We start from the raw sequence: 17391 nt of genomic DNA, 5'->3' as shown, positions 1-17391 counted from the left end.
CAGTGTTTTGTTAATGAGTAGGCAGAACTCTGATCACACTATAGCTTAAAGCCCATCTTCTCATCTTCTTGCACTCTCTTGCCTCGACAAATTCAAGTGTCAATCAAGTACTTTTGTTTCAAAGTATCGTTAATATTAGCCTTAGAATCCCTGACCATGGTACCACCATCATATTATTGCAAATAATATGTCTCAAAAACCTTAATCATAATTATGTGTTTGTTTATAGGTATTATATAACCAGTTCAAATACTTCTTCAACCTTTACTTTCTGCTGTTGGCTTGCTCTCAGTTTGTGAATGAGCTCCGACTGGGGGCGCTGTACACTTACTGGGTTCCTCTGGTGAGTCACTGCACATTTGTTTGCGATATGATGGACGTAATTCTGATATTCAAATTCTAATAAGTTTTTGTGTATCACTTGATCTTAAGGGGTTTGTATTGATTATTACAATTGCGAGGGAAGCCGTGGAAGAGATTCGATGTTTTTTGCGAGACAAAGAGGTCAATTCGCAGATCTACAGCAAGCTCTCAACAAGAGGTGAGTTATTTCCACAAACGCTTTTGAAGATCTAAATTAGCTTTTTAATGAAGATTTCCAAAAGTTGCAATCCAGAGTATCGAGTTGGTCCGATTCATAACGATAAGTGAAATATAATGATTTATCAGGTACGAATTTGCCAGAAATGTCAGGTGAAGTATCTGAGTTGGCCTGCAGTTTTATGTTAAAAAATAGATGGCGATAGGGAGGCAAATTATTTTTTACTTTTAACAGTTTACTTTTTGCCTCTCTTGCAGATTTTTTTTTTACAACATTATAATGTCATTTTTTGTAGTTTGTCCTAATATAAAATACAAATATTTGTGCTTTTGCGATTTTAATTTTCGGCAAACCCTCACATTTAAGATGTTGTTGCTTCTGTTTGTCTTTAATTTGAAGTAGAGATGTTAATTGTATCATATAGTGGGGGATGAAAAGCACGTGACAATAAAAACGGAAGAGAACCTCCTGTCGTTTCCATCGCTCGTTCTTCTTTGATCTGGCAGTCTCTCTTCACTCATAAAGTCGGCGTATGCTTGCTCGGCTCTAACGGCCTCTATATAAGGCTGATGAAAAGGAGCTGTGGCATTTGTTAGCTGCCTGGGAGGGCCGCAGATTGCCACGGCCAGACCAACAAGGATGAAAAACATCAAAGATGATCATATTTAAACTGTTCCTCCGCTCCTTTTTTATGGACTCACACCATTAAAGTTGGGTGTGGGATTTATGGTCGCAGGTCACACCTTCCGGACAGGAATATTAGCGATTCCCGGTTTGTAGAAGTTAATCACGTGAGGGGTCTTTATGTGGCAAATGACCAACCTTTTCCTGCTCCAGAGGTTATTATTTTTTATGATAAGTTTTTACTAAGAAATAAATATTGTTTTTACAAAAGTGATTGCATCAGAACCTCATTTCAATAGCGATAAGACCACCAATGGTGTTCTTTACATACTATTTTTGTGGTATAGATCTGAAACAATATTGTATTGTACCCAAAAGTGTCATTTATCCCCAAAAGAATGCACATATACATACGTGCTAATGTCTTACATATGCATTGGTAAAGGTCTCTGCAGGGGTGAAAGGTCCCTGACCTTTTCCAAACAATTTTAGCCTGTCATTCACAATGGAATGAGAGATGGTTCTCCAGCGCTCTTGTAAAGCTGCAGAGAAGGGCGGGTATTGTCTAAAAACAAATGGAAATCTCATATGCACTAGGTGCTTTTCACAAATCTGAATGGGGACTTAAAGAAGGCTTAAATATTTGAATCTTCACTGGAGGTTTGGCATGAAATATGCAGATGTAGGACCTTCAGGGAGCAACAGATGATCTTTAACATTGATTTGTTTTAGGCGTACTGCTGTTTAAAAGGTCACTTACACTTTTATGTCTTTTTATTAGAATAATATTAATCTCAGATTGAAAGGAGGAATAGCACAAGTGTAATTATGGGTATAATGTTGTGACTAAAATAAATGTTTTGTAATTTAGCATCTTCAATGTACCTTTGCTTAAATATTTATTATAATTTTAGGAGCTTGAGGTCTCAATAAATAAAGTGACTTTAAAACAGCTTTTCAAACTGTTTCCATCTGTTTCCATCTCTTATTGGCTGCTCTTACACTTTTTTCAAATAGTTTTTTGTTTCATGGCAAAAGAAATTAAAACATTAACACGATTATATTCTCTACATATCTTTAAATTTAAAAAGATTTTTAAGATCTTAAAAAAACATGTGAATCAAGTGACCATTTAATGTGTGGTGGTATTAATATAGAATAGAATATAAATAGAAATAGCTCATTCTAGGTAAATAAAAACATAATCTCTATCTAAGGTCTTCTTACACCTCTGAATACATAGTTATGTATATTATATTGCATTTCTGTCAAAAGATCCCCACTCGTCCCATATACGTTTTTTAAAACATTGCTAATGTACAAAGTGAAGTGATCAATTTAGATTGTCCTGTATGACACAATAGTGGGTTCAGGTGTTGTTTAAAATGCTTAAAATGTCCACTGTATAAAAAAAGTTAAGGTTTGTGTTTTTTTTGTAATGCATCAGTCTGATTTTCTCTCTCCAGGAACTGTGAAGGTGAAAAGCAGCGGCATCCAGGTTGGAGATCTTATCATTGTTGAAAAGGTTGGTTTGCTAATTAGCTCAGTCATTGTTGGGAACTGAGATCTTCTGACAAATGGCTTCTCATCTCTTTCAATGCTTTAGCTGTTTGTCTTCCCTTGAGACAATGTGACCACTGATCAGAACTGCAAGGCATAAGCTTTATATGTAGAATATTGAAATAGTAATGGGTCTTATAAATAAATGCAATGTTTTTTATTTAACTCAAAAAACAAATAATTTATTTGTAAAGCAAAAATTTTAACCCAGGTACTAATTTATTTATTGAAGGAACCAATAGATCATCAGGTTTATGGGCAAGCAATGTCGATGAGAGCTGTCAATCATGTTGAATGACTGAAGCATCTGACCCGTGGCCTGTTATTGGTTATTAGTAATCCTGCCTAAATCCATTCTGGTATTTAGTGTTGCCTTTTGTTGAACAGTTGCCTTTTTTTACTTTGCGGACTGAAGCCTATTGTGAGGGAATTGCCATACTCTGTCTCCACTACAAAGTCTGAGAACATGAAATGTGAGACACCTCCGTAGTCTCCAATTACCCACCCGGCCAATTTTCTTAAATATGTTGCTTTGGCAAAGAAAGACGACTCACACATGTTGCGCTCAATCTGGTTTTGTTGAGAAAATAAATACATACATTTTCTTTTACATCTAGATGTGAAATTTGTCATACAGCCTTAGGACAAAAATAGTCTTCAAAATTTGTTGAATTTGAAAGCTGATTTGGTGTTATTTTGCGGCGAAATGTGACTCGGACAAGAAATCGCAGCGAAACTGATTTCTGACAGGCGTCGCATTACGTCAGAACTTCAGTGTAATGCATGCAACCTTTTAACCGTCATCTGCGGAAAATCCAATTGGTTTTAATATTCAAAGGTTATGTGCTGGTTATGGTTACATGTATAGTAAAAGTTGAAATGATTCAAAGCATGGCCTGCGTTTGAGATACCGGAGTCACATCCGATGTTGTGAAACATCTGCCGAGTTTAATAGCGTAGCGAATTCACCTTCTAATAACTACAAACAGAGCAGGGAGTGAAGAGAGGGTCAGGTCGAGTGGAAGTCCCGGTCAAAGCTGCCACGGGGCACCACCCAATGATTTGCTGCCGGCTGTCCTCTTTAAGCGGGGCCAAATACTGGTAATTGACTAGATTACAGCCAAATAGAAGCCGTACAGCTAAATGGAGGTGATCTCTGTTGACGGCATACTTTACATTTGATCTCTTCACCGTGTTTTTTTTCTCTCTCTCTCCCCCCGTCTCCTTTTATAGAACCAGCGTGTTCCAGCCGACATGATTTTTCTGAGGACTTCTGAAAGAAATGGTAAACATCTGTCGGTCATTCATCTGCGTTTTCTAAACAAAACTGCCAGGGAAATGATACAAGCACGAGGGCCTAGAGATGGAGGGATTAGTCTAAATCTCAGCCATTTAATGAGCTACGCTTAAATTGTCCAGAAAGATGCCATGCATTGTGATTTTGGAATTTCCCTTTAATACACGGAGTGCTTTAGATCCTGGGGAATAATCCAATCTTATCTTGAATGACATTCTTTTTGTCTTTCAAACGGCAAGGCAGTCAAGTGGAACAACAAGGCATGCAAAACATCCCTGAAATTCGAAGGAAGACGCATGGAAAACAAATCCAAAGAACAAGCAGTAATGAACAACCAGTGTTTCAGAACTTGATAACCAAATAGAAGTTATACTACGACAAAGCAGAAATATTCATTTGGAATAAGAAACGGGTAAATTTGCGATTTTATAGATGAAATCGAACATTTTTTAGTTCATCGCTATACATCTGAAAGGGTCTTAATAGTCTGAGCCTTATAATAAAACACCATTGTGTCAGACATCACTTAACACTGATCACAGATAGATCTAAACCTTATTTTGATCACCGGTTGTGCTGGAATTCCGCCTGGCTGATTTTTTTTTTCTTGGGGGGTTGGAAGTAGCCGGCAGTAGTTGATGTGACAGTTTTCCGGGAAGGGACGCATTGTTATCTGCCCCGCAGATGCACACCATTAGGAAATTATTAAGAGTCCAGGGCTGAATGGGTAAAGTCACAGGGATATATCTTTAAATGGGCGGGGGTGGGCGACACGTTTTAATAGCCGTACAGCTGCTTCGGGGGTAAATGGTGTTTCCTAGGCTAGCAATCTTGTTATTGTCAGTTTTTGATCACGGAGCAGATTTAAATTAACCTATTCATACACTGTGTGTGGGAGGTCACATTGACTTTACATATAGGTATATTTTATTCGTTTTTATAATTATTAAAGATTGTACATAAAGTCGGCACACCAAAGCTCACAAAATATCAAATATGTATTAATTAAAAGACTTTATTCGTTTTTGGTCAAGCACCCACTAGAGGTTAACGTGCATGCTTTGTATTTTTTATCATTATTATGAATCAAATCAAAAGCAATCAGTGAGGGACACATAAGAACTTTGCTGACTTGTAATATAACACGTAAAGCTTAAGAGTTTATGTCATTAATGTATGTTTACGCCTTTTCTCATATTTTTGTCCGGAAGGCTCCTGCTTTTTAAGGACCGATCAGTTGGATGGAGAGACAGATTGGAAACTGCGCCTCCCAGTGGCCTGCACGCAGAGATTACCCACAGCTGCTGTGAGTTCAAACATGATATATTTTCCTTTCATACACAATATTTCATATAATTTATTTTCTTTTTATTTTAGACTACTTACTGATTTACTGTTATACAATAAACCCTTTTGTTCTTATTGTGAGCATTATTCAGAAAAGCGAATAAAATGTGAAAAAGCAATCATTATTTTGTAATGTTAAAGTTCTGAAAATAATTTTCTTATTGAAGATGAATAATCGATAGTTAATGAGCAGTAATGTTGTAGTTTTACATTCACTGTCTAGTAGGATCCAGAGGGTTCTTTTGTACTTCGGTCTCTATTATCTGTGCTAATATTTACTATAAAGCTAAATAATGCAAAATTACAATGCAAAATTGTAACCCAGCTGTGTGTGAAAATCAGTCAAAAGTTATTGAGAGTGATATCTGCCGACACTAATCAGATTCTGAAAATTTAATTTACAATTACTAATTTACTGTTTGTTATTAATTTGAATAATGACTATTAATATTAAACATCACATTGATGATGATTCTTAACATTTTCCATATTCAGAGCACAAGTTCAGTGCATTTTTCGGTCTTCTTTTTATTGATAGGATATATCGACCCTGATCGGTGTAGCCGATAGTGAAAAAAAAATATTTTATCAATACCAATTATTGGCTGATATATTGGTGCATCTCTAATGTTCGGTATATCAAGGTTTGATTTTCGCTGAATGTTCTTTACATGTGGAATGATTTTATTTATGAAACAGTACATCACAAAAAATGATCTCAGGTGGGTTTTCACAGACAGGTTGTGAAGAGCACTATAAAAAATACATTTGAATTGACTTGCGTTGAAGTAAAATCAAGTCCCGCCCTATTTTCCACAGCAAATAATTTATGTCACAAATTGTGCATGCTTTTCATGTTGACATTCAAGTATGAAATTATATATTTAGACACAATATTATGTTCTCTCAGGATCTCCTGCAGATCAGGTCGTACATTTATGCCGAAGAGCCGAACATTGACATCCACAACTTTATCGGCACCTTCACTAGAGTAAGTTTCACTACTTGAGTAAACTACAGAATCACAAATCTAAATGTCTTTAAAGTTTCCAAAAAAACTAAAGTAATTTTCTATACGTGTGTTCGACCTGACAGGAAGATGGAGATCCTCCAGTCAACGAGAGTCTCAGCATTGAAAACACACTGTGGGCCAGTACTGTCATTGCCTCGGGTAATAATAACACTTACATATTATATTATTATACATTATATATTTTTTAAAATAATTATAGTGGTTTTGTGTTCAAAATTTGCAAAATATTTATTCTCCACCAAAAGGCACGGTGGTGGGGGTGGTCATTTACACCGGTAAAGAGCTGCGGAGTGTGATGAACACCTCCAACCCGAGACATAAGGTACCATCAGCCCACTACACTTTCCCATCTCAATACTTACTCATTAAAAATCATGAAGTTTTTTACTTTCTTGTAAAACTAGAATCTACTTTTCTAGATCGGTCTGTTTGACCTGGAAGTGAACTGTCTGACGAAAATCCTGTTTGGTGCTCTGGTGGTGGTGTCGCTGGTCATGGTAGCCCTCCAGCATTTTGCCGGTCGCTGGTATCTCCAGATCTTCCGTTTCCTTCTGCTGTTCTCCAATATCGTGCCTATCAGGTAAGAGTTCATCCTTTGAACAAATTGTATCAGTCAGAGCAAGCGGCAGAAGTTCCAGTCTGGGTCTTTTGTTTCTTAATCATTTCTTTTTTTAAGGCGAGCATGAATGTTGGGTACCAGTCATGTTTTTGTTTCAGCTTGCGTGTGAATTTGGACATGGGCAAAATGGTGTTCAGCTGGATGATCAAGAAAGATTCAAAGATTCCGGGGACGGTCGTGAGGGCGAGCACGATACCAGAACAGCTGGGCCGCATCTCTTATCTCCTCACAGACAAAACTGGTATAATAACCTTTTCCTTACCTTGAATTGAGTAAAAGCATCCACCATGAAACTGTATATGATTGTATGGTCTTCATTATATACGCAATAATTCATTTGTTTTAAATGTGAAAGTTTTCCTAAGGTGTTACTTTCCCCCACAAGGTTTTGCTTTAAGTTATTGCACTTTTTTTTGCTTTAACTTCGTTTTTATTAATGCTTGAGTAGTTCTGAGCAGGTCTAATTATCAGTTTTAGTTTAGTCATTTTCATATAATTTTAAAGTTAGATAACAGAAATATTTTAATTGTTTTAATTATAACCCTTCTTCCCACATGTAAGGCCTTGGTAATGTCAACAACAATGTAATTTTAAAGGAAGATAAATTATCATATATTAATGAAAATTTAGATTTGGAATATTGAAATTTTTGCAGTTGTCAGATGCTTTTATCCAAAGTGCATTCAGTCTGAACGGACCAATGAAAAAATGAAGATGATGCGGTTTGAGAGTTGATCAGGTTGAAGTGTGTTTTAGGATGTGCTACGGTAACACACAAATAGGTGATGGTTTTACGGAGATTAAAGCTGTGTGACATGAGTCCAGACATGCCACTTATTAAAACCTTAAATCAAAGATGATCTGAAGGTTCCCGTGTTAAAGCACATCGTATTAGTAAAGAAGACCTTAAGCGCCTCAAATTTATGCATGTGACTGTCTGTAAAATTATGACCCTGTCCCACACGGATGCTGATGTTGCTTGACTGATACGGTGAATGAATGGGGTCAGAGGTCACCGTAATGTAAGGGCTAGACCAGCGACGCCTGAGTGAAATACTAGCAGAAGGGTCCTTTTAAGAGGGGCCGGGACAGGAGGTGTAAGGAAACGAACCCAAAGCTCTTTGTCATTAACAAGCCATTAGTGTTAATATTGTTTGGTTGGTGTTTTTGGGGAAAGGAAGTGAACGTCCATCAGGAAATATTGTTAGAGGTTGACAGCCGGTTTGAGCAATAGAGGTGCTTATCTTCACCAGAATGTGGTAGTGGTCAACTTAAAACATGTGTTTTTGTTTCACAAAAGTATTTGTGTGAAGCGCTGTTGGTCTTTCCTGGTTCAAGTTGTTTAGAGTTTATTGCTTGGTGCTTGATAAATCAGGCCTTAAAGGAAGAATATGTTTCTATAATAATAATATATTTTATAATAAAATTCTTATGTGTCTTATAAAATTAGTGACTGCATGTTTAACAAATATATATTAGCAGTTTTTGTCAGGATGGGATTAAAGTGAATGATTTTTTGCTCAGGTACACTTACTCAGAATGAGATGGTGTTCAGACGTCTGCATCTTGGAACGGTGGCGTACGGGATGGACTCCATGGATGAGGTGCAGAGTCACGTGTTCAGCGCTTATACTCAGGTATTGCCACAATTCTTTGCAGGTTGTTGACAACGACTGCATCCCTTTGTATTAAAATGTCATCTTGGAATGTTCTTAAAGGGAACCCAATGCATAGAGATATGTATGGCTTAATGCATAGTAATAGCCTTACACTACTAGCATTTGTCGTTTGAAACGCATCAAATATTTTCAATTCTTTAAAAAAATTAAAGGCATTATTCATTTTAACTTAAGTAGGCTGCCGTGTTCTTTTTCGATGACGTAAAAAGGTTGCACGCACAGGCTGAACACAGACACGCTTATCAGTTCTTCAGTGAATAAAAGGTGCTGTAAGATCACACATATATATATAAATAATAAAAAATAAAATAACAAATAAAGAAAACAAAGTTTTTTTTTTAAATATTGTTGCTCAGAAACAATATAAACATACATATTAATATCCAAAATCATTTCGAATTTTATAATATACACAATGTTTTTAGCCATTATAAAATGCATTTTATCCAGATTTTGACTTTTTGTTGTTGATTTATCAACATCAGTAGCCTAACGTTATTGTCTTCTCTCTCTCTCTCTCTCTCTCTCTCTCTCTCTCTCTGTCAGTCTCTCTGGGGCTAATATTCACATGTGCTCTAATACATAATAAATAACCAAACCGCAAGCATCTTATTATTGTGTTTATCAGTATATTCTCATAAAGTATACGATTATTGTGGATGCTGATGTCTTTAATGACTTAAAGACAGTAGTTTAAAGTAGGGATGGCAGGCTGGCTTGAGTCAAGAGGACACACCGCCAGCTACTGTCCCTGTGTATTTATATATCTGATCTTATGTTTGACATATCATATTTTACAGTTATATATAAAACGTGTGTGCCTCGCTGTATCGAAAAAGAACAGGTTTAGGCGTTTAAAAAAGTGACGTTCTCCGAGTAAAATATTTAAGTTAGGTTTATGAATACAGTGACCCAGTTTTTTTATTTCACATTTATAAAGTCAATGCCATTGTTAATATATTAAGCCATACATCTCTATATACCCAAGGTTCCTTTTAAATGGGACTTTTTTGACCGAGACAAAAACCTCCATCAGAAAAGTAATCCAAACGACTCCAATGTCTTAATAAATGTCTTCTAAAGTTTAATAATTTGTTTGAAAAAAGATTCAGAGTTTGAGCACATTTATTGAAATTGAAACAAAGGCATCCAACAAGCAATATTTAAATGAGTATTTTTGTCAGTGTTTTTTATAACCTTTAGATTAATTCATGTACAGTGAAGAGGTGTAACCCATTACGTTTACTCTTCCTAAAACTCTCAAAAGGGTGCAGTTTTTGCATTTTATTGCTCAACACTCCGTGCGTCTTATAAAACTGTCCCCCTTCACCTCTGACTGACATGTATTGTTAGTTTGTCACCAGAGGTCGGTCAGACAGGAAACAGGGGTTACGAGGACTCCGGCCTCTTAATGGCTAATATACGAACTTACGAACTCTGTCATTAGCCCTCGGAAATATGTCCTATATAAATAGAAGCAAAATGCTAAAGGTAATTGTTCATATATGTATCACATCTGGTAGTGTTTATGAGGCCTTCTTCAACATATTGACAAGGCCCAGTTTATTGGTAGTTAGAGACATGGATATTTCACCATCACTTTTCCTTTTTTTTGCGGGTTTTACGCTTGAATTATGTGTATTTCAGACAGATTATGTACACTTAAAGTGATACATCACCCAAAAATGAAAATTCTGTCACCCTTAAAATGTTTTAAACCTGTATACATTTCTTTGTTTTGCTGAACACACAGAAAGAAATTTGGAAGAATGTCAGATCCAATCCACTATTTACTGCCATTGTAGGAAATACTACGATGGGAGTCAATGTTCCAGATATATTTCTGTGTGTTTTAGCAGAACAAAGACATTCATACAGGTTTTGATCAATCAGAGGGCGAGTAAATGATGACAATTTTCATTTTTAGGTGAAGTATCACTTTATTGCCCATTCACATAATGATAACTTTATTTGTGTCCGCACCAAATGATGTTATGTTTATTTTTCACATTTTAAGTCCTCTTAATTCAAATTCATTTCGAATAGATTTTGATTTGCTGTCAATGTTTTATCATTCATTAGGTGGAAAATCGCTCTTAAAATGATCCCAATTATATTTTTTCTCAATATTGTTATTGTTATAGCTCTGGTGTTCTGCTCAAAACTTTATGCTTATGGGCACAGGATAAAAGCTCTGTTTTAAAATCTAGTTAGCTTCCTAGACGTTATACTAATGCATCATGTGCTATAAAATATATATTTTCTGCCAATCCCAGAATGCATCAGAACAGCCGATAATGCTGATTAAAAATCAAAAGGCTATTTCTATGATTCCTAACCAAACAGTCATGTATCTGCCTTTTATCATGATTTTATTTTAATTGTAAAGATCTGATCCAATCTCCACAGCTGCCCCAAGACCTTCAGGCTTCTCGAGCACAAGTTGCCACCAAAGTGAGGAAGACCATCAGCAGTCGAGTGCACGAGGCGGTGAAGGCCATCGCTCTGGTGCATAATGTGACGCCTGTGTACGAGTCCAACGGTGTTACTGACCAGGCTGAGGCCGAACAGCACTATGAAGACACCTGCAGGGTTTATCAAGCATCAAGTCCAGATGAGGTACCATACACACATTACAACGTGAATGATGTCACCTTCCTTTTGTTGGGAGATTTGAATCACAGAGGCCAGATCATAGTCGATCACTCTGACAGATGTGTGGCAAATGTTTCTCACATTTGAGCACGTCTGAGCACCAAACCAAGAATCATGTGTGCCGGGAGCGAGCGGTTTTACCTGAGTCATGTTGTGGTTATACAGGCATCATGGTTTGCGTTGTAATCGCTTCGGTTTGAATCACTGAAAGCCACCAGACCGACTGTGACTAAGCACACACATCACCAAACCATTTTTGGTGACAAATGAATCTACTGTTGTTTGTTGTGTCTCTAGGCATGACATAAAAAAAATTGTTACGTAACGTAGCTCTGAAAAACCGGTGTGTTTATATTCAAGTTATTTTATGTTTTTATTTTTTTATTTTTTATTTGAATATACATTTTTGTTGGTTTGCTTTTGCCATTGTATTATTTTAAATACTTCTATTTAGGTTTATTTTTTATTTCAGTTCTAGTTCTATTTATTTTTAGTTCATCATTTTAGAGCATCAACTAAAACTTTCTCAGTTTATTATAATGTAATGGACCTTTTTCTTGTTTGAGGGTTTCTCAGCAGTGGAAGTCATCATAGCTGGGTAAACATCTATAGCGATGAATGGGACACTACCACAAATATATTTTTGGCATTCCCATTTGCTCAAATAGCAAAAGAAAAAGTAAACGTAAGTGTTTTCACTACTTTCAGCAAAATGAATAAAGTAGAGAGAGTCCGATTAACAGCAGTTAAAAGAGAGAATTATGTCAAATTTACTGTGACTTCCATAGACACTGTATAAGAGTTAGTGTATAGTATAGTATAGTGTTATAAACATACATCATACTTTTTTTTAATTAAAATATAAAAAAACTTTGGAGCATGAACGCTGCTGATGACCGTTAAACACATGAAAAAGGTCCATTGCCTTAGCAGTACACTGAATTTTTTTTAGTTGATTCTCTAAAATTATTAATTTAAAATAAATTAAAACTACAACTGAAATAAAAAACAAACCTGAATAGAAAAAAGGCAATAAATCAAGTAAAATTTACATATTTTTTTATTATAAAATCATAAAAAACTCAACTATAAAGAGAACTGTTGAAAAAAAGGTCCATATTTAAATTAAATGTAATATATATAACATATTTTTGAATAATATTATCTCTATCTTTTATTGTTTACTTATAAACTATATGTACAACTGTTTGTTACTTTTTTTGATAAGTTGTTTGGGGGGGTTATTCATGACACAATTTTCATTTTTTGGGTGGAGTGTCCCTTTAACTCTTTGACTTCAACATTCTTATCAAATGGTTTGAAAGTTTGTGTACGTGGTGTGGATAAGGCTCATTTGTTGTTTTCTAACAGCGTGGGCCGGCAGCGGTCTGCCCATCTGGATACTGTGAGATATGTTATTAGCAGCTATGTCAGGGAGGGCATTAGAAATCTGGGTTTTTGATCTCTCTGTAACCCTTGGTCTGGAAGTTATTGGGCAATAACTTTTGCCTCCCAGAAATACCCCCCTTCAGCATTGCACTAATGGATGGCATGTGGTTTCCCTTTATCTTCACGTGTTCCCAGAAGAGAGGCAATTATAATTGCTGGTGCGTTGCATGCTTGTATTTTCCTCACCGCACATCCCAAACACTTGACAGGAAACGGTTGGAGATGTAAAACAAATTTTGTGATTCTGAGTTTGTTTGTGCTTTCCAGTTGTGAAACCTGCTTATGACACGCTTGAGTAATTATTTTACGCTGTTGACAACACCAATGAAACACACCAATTGCTTCCTGTTGTCGTACGTCCTGTTTTTTGAAAGCAATTGTTTATAAAAGTTAGTAAATGCAGAAAAGTGAAGTTGATGATCTCTCTCTCTCTCTCTCTCTCTCTCTCTCTCTCTCTCTCTCTCTCCCCCCCTCTCTCCCTCTCTCCCTCTCTCCCTCTCTAGGTGTCTCTGGTTCAGTGGACAGAGAGTGTGGGTCTGACCTTGGTTGGCAGAGATCAATCTTCAATGCAGCTGAGGACCCCTAGTGGACAAATCCTGAACTTCACAATCCTGCAGATTTTCCCTTTCACCTATGAGAGCAAACGCATGGGCATCATAGTGCGTGTGAGTATCTGACCCTACAATGTCCATAATCTTCATCTATGGATTAACCATTAGAACATGGTGTTCACAACACCGAGGTCATTGGTTTGATTTTTTTTTGACGTAATGTTTCCCACAAGAAGGTAACACTTTACAAAAAGGTTGTATTTGTTAACATTTGTTTATACATTAGTTTACATTATTCTTAATTTATGTTAATTTTAAAGTGTCTTAAAACATTTTAAAAATCAAAAGGACATTATGCACAATGCACAAACATGAACAACTGGATTTCCTTTTGCTAACATTAAGGATAAATATAGTCTGAAAAACAATATTGCTAATTTATAGTTCTTGTTAGCTAATTTACTTATGTTAACAAATAACTACACATAAAGTACTACACATAAAAAAATACATTTCAAATAGAATTTGAAAGCATTTTAAATCTCTATGGATTAAAGCTTTTGCAACATGCATAATTTAAAATAACCTACAGTATCATATAAAGTTATGTAAAGCATCTTATAAAGTTTGAAAGTCTTACAAATGCTTGATGAGGACAGTCCAAACGTTGATTTTAATGTAGACGAAGACAATAAATGACATTTTAAATGACATTGAAAAATTCTGTATTATACTATAATATTAAACTGTAGTCAAATTCCTGCATGCTATAGTGTTGAAGCTTACTATACTAAATGTTAAAATATGCTACAGTACTACATTTATTAAGTTACTATATGTAACAATATATTATAGTAGGCTTTAGTAATTATATTATACTGTTGTTTAAGTACTATAATATGCTAAAATTTACTACAGTTTACTATAGTCAATTCTATATTAAATTACAGTTCTGTACAGCTCAATTTTATATTATACCATAATATATTTCCTTTGTACATAGATCAGCTTACTTTTGTTTTTTGCTTACTTCCATGCTTGTTTTGTCTTATTTTAAATCATTTTAAGTCATCTTTAGATGTAGTTTGTTGAGGCCCGCTGCTTGAAAAAACACAGACCTGTAAACCACTCAAAAAGTGGCATAGCAACACCCTGGCAACCATTTACACCATTAACCATAGCATAGTGGCATTAAGTTTGACACATGAACACATCTCTCACATTTATCATTTAACATTTTTATGCATTTGCCAGATGCTTTCATCCAAAGTGATTTACAGTTTATTCATGATATATATATATATATATATATATTTTAATCTGTATGTGTAGTTTCTGTGATTTTAATCTACAAACAGTGCTGTACCAATTGAGCTACAGGAATGCCATTTCCTTCAGAAAATGTGAAAACGCAGTAAATCAACAGCATTCAAAAGGAATACATCAAAATTTACGATCAACACAAACTGAGATTACATGACTAGACTTGCTGTTATCTGAGAAAGTTGTGACCCTGCCCTGGGCTGGATGACTAACTCTCTCCTCGTATGAGCTGTGAGCTATTGTTGTCGCCTTGGACCAAAGCCTGTGTGCATGTGTCTCAGGAAACCAGTTACTGATTCGAGTTTCCTCTCTAGAATCCTTTTAAAACACCTTTAAGGACACTCGAGGAAACCCAAAGTCTCCCTCAATGCTTGGGAACAACAGCGTAGGCTTACCTGCCACCTTTTCCTGTTTACCGATGTGAAAACATGTCATTCCAGACGCTGAAGAGTTGTGCAGGCCCAGCAACGTTCAATGTCTGGACAATGTCTCTAAATAATTTCAGTTCTAATGATATACTCATTTTGTTTTGGACAGGATGAATCCACAGGAGAGATCACGTTTTACATGAAGGGAGCAGACGTAATGATGGCCGGAATTGTTCAGTACAATGACTGGCTGGAGGAAGAGGTGACCAATCTCGGAAACGTATAAACACACGAAATGTAATTTGATTGACGTAATGTTGACTTCTGACCTGTAAGAATGTGTTTTCTGTCATCTTTATCAGTGTGGGAATATGGCCAGGGAAGGCCTGAGGGTGTTAGTGGTGGCCAAGAAATCCCTGACAGAAGAACAATACCAAGATTTTGAGGTGAGTTGTCAACGCTCAGGACTTGAATGTGATATTGTTTGTTTTTTACATAATTTTCCCATTTTAAAGAATAAAATAATTTATAATTATATTCAACTTCAACTTAATGTATTCGATTACATAGTGTTCATTAAGAAAAATGTGTCTGATAAGACAGTTATTGGTGACTGCATTAAGAATTTAAAGGAACAGTTCACCCAAAAATGAAAATTCTTTTATCATTTACGCGCCTTCGAGTTGTTCAAATTCTGTATACATTTTCTGTTCTGATGAACACAGAGGAAGATATTTGAAAGAATTTCTTTTAGGGCTGCAACAACGAATCGATTAAATCGTTTAAAATCGATTACTAAAAGAGTTGGCAACGAATTTCATAATCGATTCGTTGTGTCGCGCGACACAGAGACGTTTGATTATTTAAAAAAAACTTTATTTGAGTGCGGAGCGGAGTGAACACACTCGGTCTCTCTCGTGCACTGATGCTAGCAGAGTTCGGCGCCTCATAGACAGGGCGGAGCAAAAAAAAAAACGAGCGGAGGTAGAGGAAAGATACATGGCGGAGGCAGAGAAATCCGCGTGACCCAAGTCATCCAAGTTGCGGGAGTATTTCACACTAAATAAACAGAAAAAGTGTGTTAACTGCAAAATATGCAAAAGCGACATGGCACGGAGGCACCACGACAGTGATCCAGCACCTGAAACGCAAACATGTTGGACTCTTTGATGAGGAGTTCAACAGCAGGTTAAGTCACTACAGAATCCTACTTTGGTCTGTTTTGAAGTGAAGAACGTAATGTCTCCGGTGCTGGTGTTTACTCGTTATCCAGCTTGACAAGCATGACAAGTTAGCGTTAGCTGGTTAATAACAGTAGTAAAGCAGGGGTGGTATAGTTACTTTGCACTTTGCATTGCAAGAATAATGACACGTTTTTATTCACTCGCCTTTTTTGAACCATTCATTTATCAATCTGTTGTCATGTATAGCTACACTGCAAAAAAAGCTTTTCTTATTTAGTAATTTATTTCTCGTTTCCAGTCCAAATATCTAAAAAATCCAAAATCAAGATTCCTAGACAAGAAAAATGGCATGAGAAAATAAGGGATGCTTAAAACTTCTGTTTGAAATTATATCTCATTAAGATTATTTTTCGTACCCCATTGGTGTGTTAAATCATGTGTCATGATTTAAGATTTTTTTGATATTTGGACTGACAACAGGACAAAACTGCTAAGTTAGAAAACCAGTTTTTGCAGTGTATATTCTGTGCCCATATAGGTTATTACTGACAAATATATTTGTGTGTGTTGTACTTTTTAATTTAATTTTAAAGTTCTTTTATAGCACTTGGTCATCTTAAGCTTTGATAAAATGTGGTGTATAAATGAAGCTTGCACTTACTACAATGACGGTAATTATTTAATGAATAAGCTTCAAGTGAACTTGAGAGAGAGAGTGTGTGTGTGTGTCTCAGTGTGAGAGTTTGTGAGTGTGTGCGTCTGCAAAAGTGTGTGCGTCTGCGAGTGTGTGCATCTGCGAGTGTCTGTCTGGAGTGTGGTGTAGGGAACTAGTTCTGACATTCAAACAAATCCTGTTAAATTTTCTGATTTGTATTGTTCTTTATTTTTTATAAATTATTTATTGTTCTGGCAGCTCAGGTGGCACTTTATTTAAAAAAAAGTCTATATATTTGGCAGATGTAAAGCATACATGTGTATGTTTTTTTAGTTAGTCCATTTTTATTTTATTATTATTATGATAACAGCTCAGGGATGTTCGAGGAGCAAAATGTTTGTGCAGTTTCTAAAGATTTTAGTTCTGTTTTGTATAAAGGGTTTGAAATGAATGCTTTTCTTGGTTTCTGTTTTTATCCGATTCATTGATTAATCGAAAAAATAATC

At 35.9% G+C, this 17391-nt stretch overlaps 1 protein-coding gene across 1 annotated transcript in view; it reads left to right on the top strand.

The window, feature by feature from the left end:
• Window positions 1-17391, top strand: part of LOC130409266 (probable phospholipid-transporting ATPase IIA) — a 39113-nt gene that overhangs the window by 2100 nt on the left and 19622 nt on the right. Inside the window, exons 3-17 of the mRNA XM_056733136.1 lie at window positions 230-343; window positions 433-541; window positions 2632-2690; window positions 3959-4010; window positions 5234-5328; window positions 6280-6360; window positions 6465-6540; window positions 6648-6724; window positions 6822-6982; window positions 7120-7262; window positions 8546-8658; window positions 11110-11319; window positions 13308-13469; window positions 15216-15308; window positions 15409-15492. Of these exons, the coding sequence (XP_056589114.1) occupies window positions 230-343; window positions 433-541; window positions 2632-2690; window positions 3959-4010; window positions 5234-5328; window positions 6280-6360; window positions 6465-6540; window positions 6648-6724; window positions 6822-6982; window positions 7120-7262; window positions 8546-8658; window positions 11110-11319; window positions 13308-13469; window positions 15216-15308; window positions 15409-15492 (1629 nt within the window). The remainder of the gene's footprint in view (window positions 1-229; window positions 344-432; window positions 542-2631; window positions 2691-3958; window positions 4011-5233; window positions 5329-6279; window positions 6361-6464; window positions 6541-6647; window positions 6725-6821; window positions 6983-7119; window positions 7263-8545; window positions 8659-11109; window positions 11320-13307; window positions 13470-15215; window positions 15309-15408; window positions 15493-17391) is intronic.

The sequence above is a fragment of the Triplophysa dalaica genome, chromosome 20 (genome assembly GCF_015846415.1).
Source record: "Triplophysa dalaica isolate WHDGS20190420 chromosome 20, ASM1584641v1, whole genome shotgun sequence".
NCBI classification, from domain to species: domain Eukaryota; kingdom Metazoa; phylum Chordata; class Actinopteri; order Cypriniformes; family Nemacheilidae; genus Triplophysa; species Triplophysa dalaica.
Note: the sequence above shows the minus strand (reverse complement) of the source record. Positions and strands in the feature narration are given on the sequence as shown.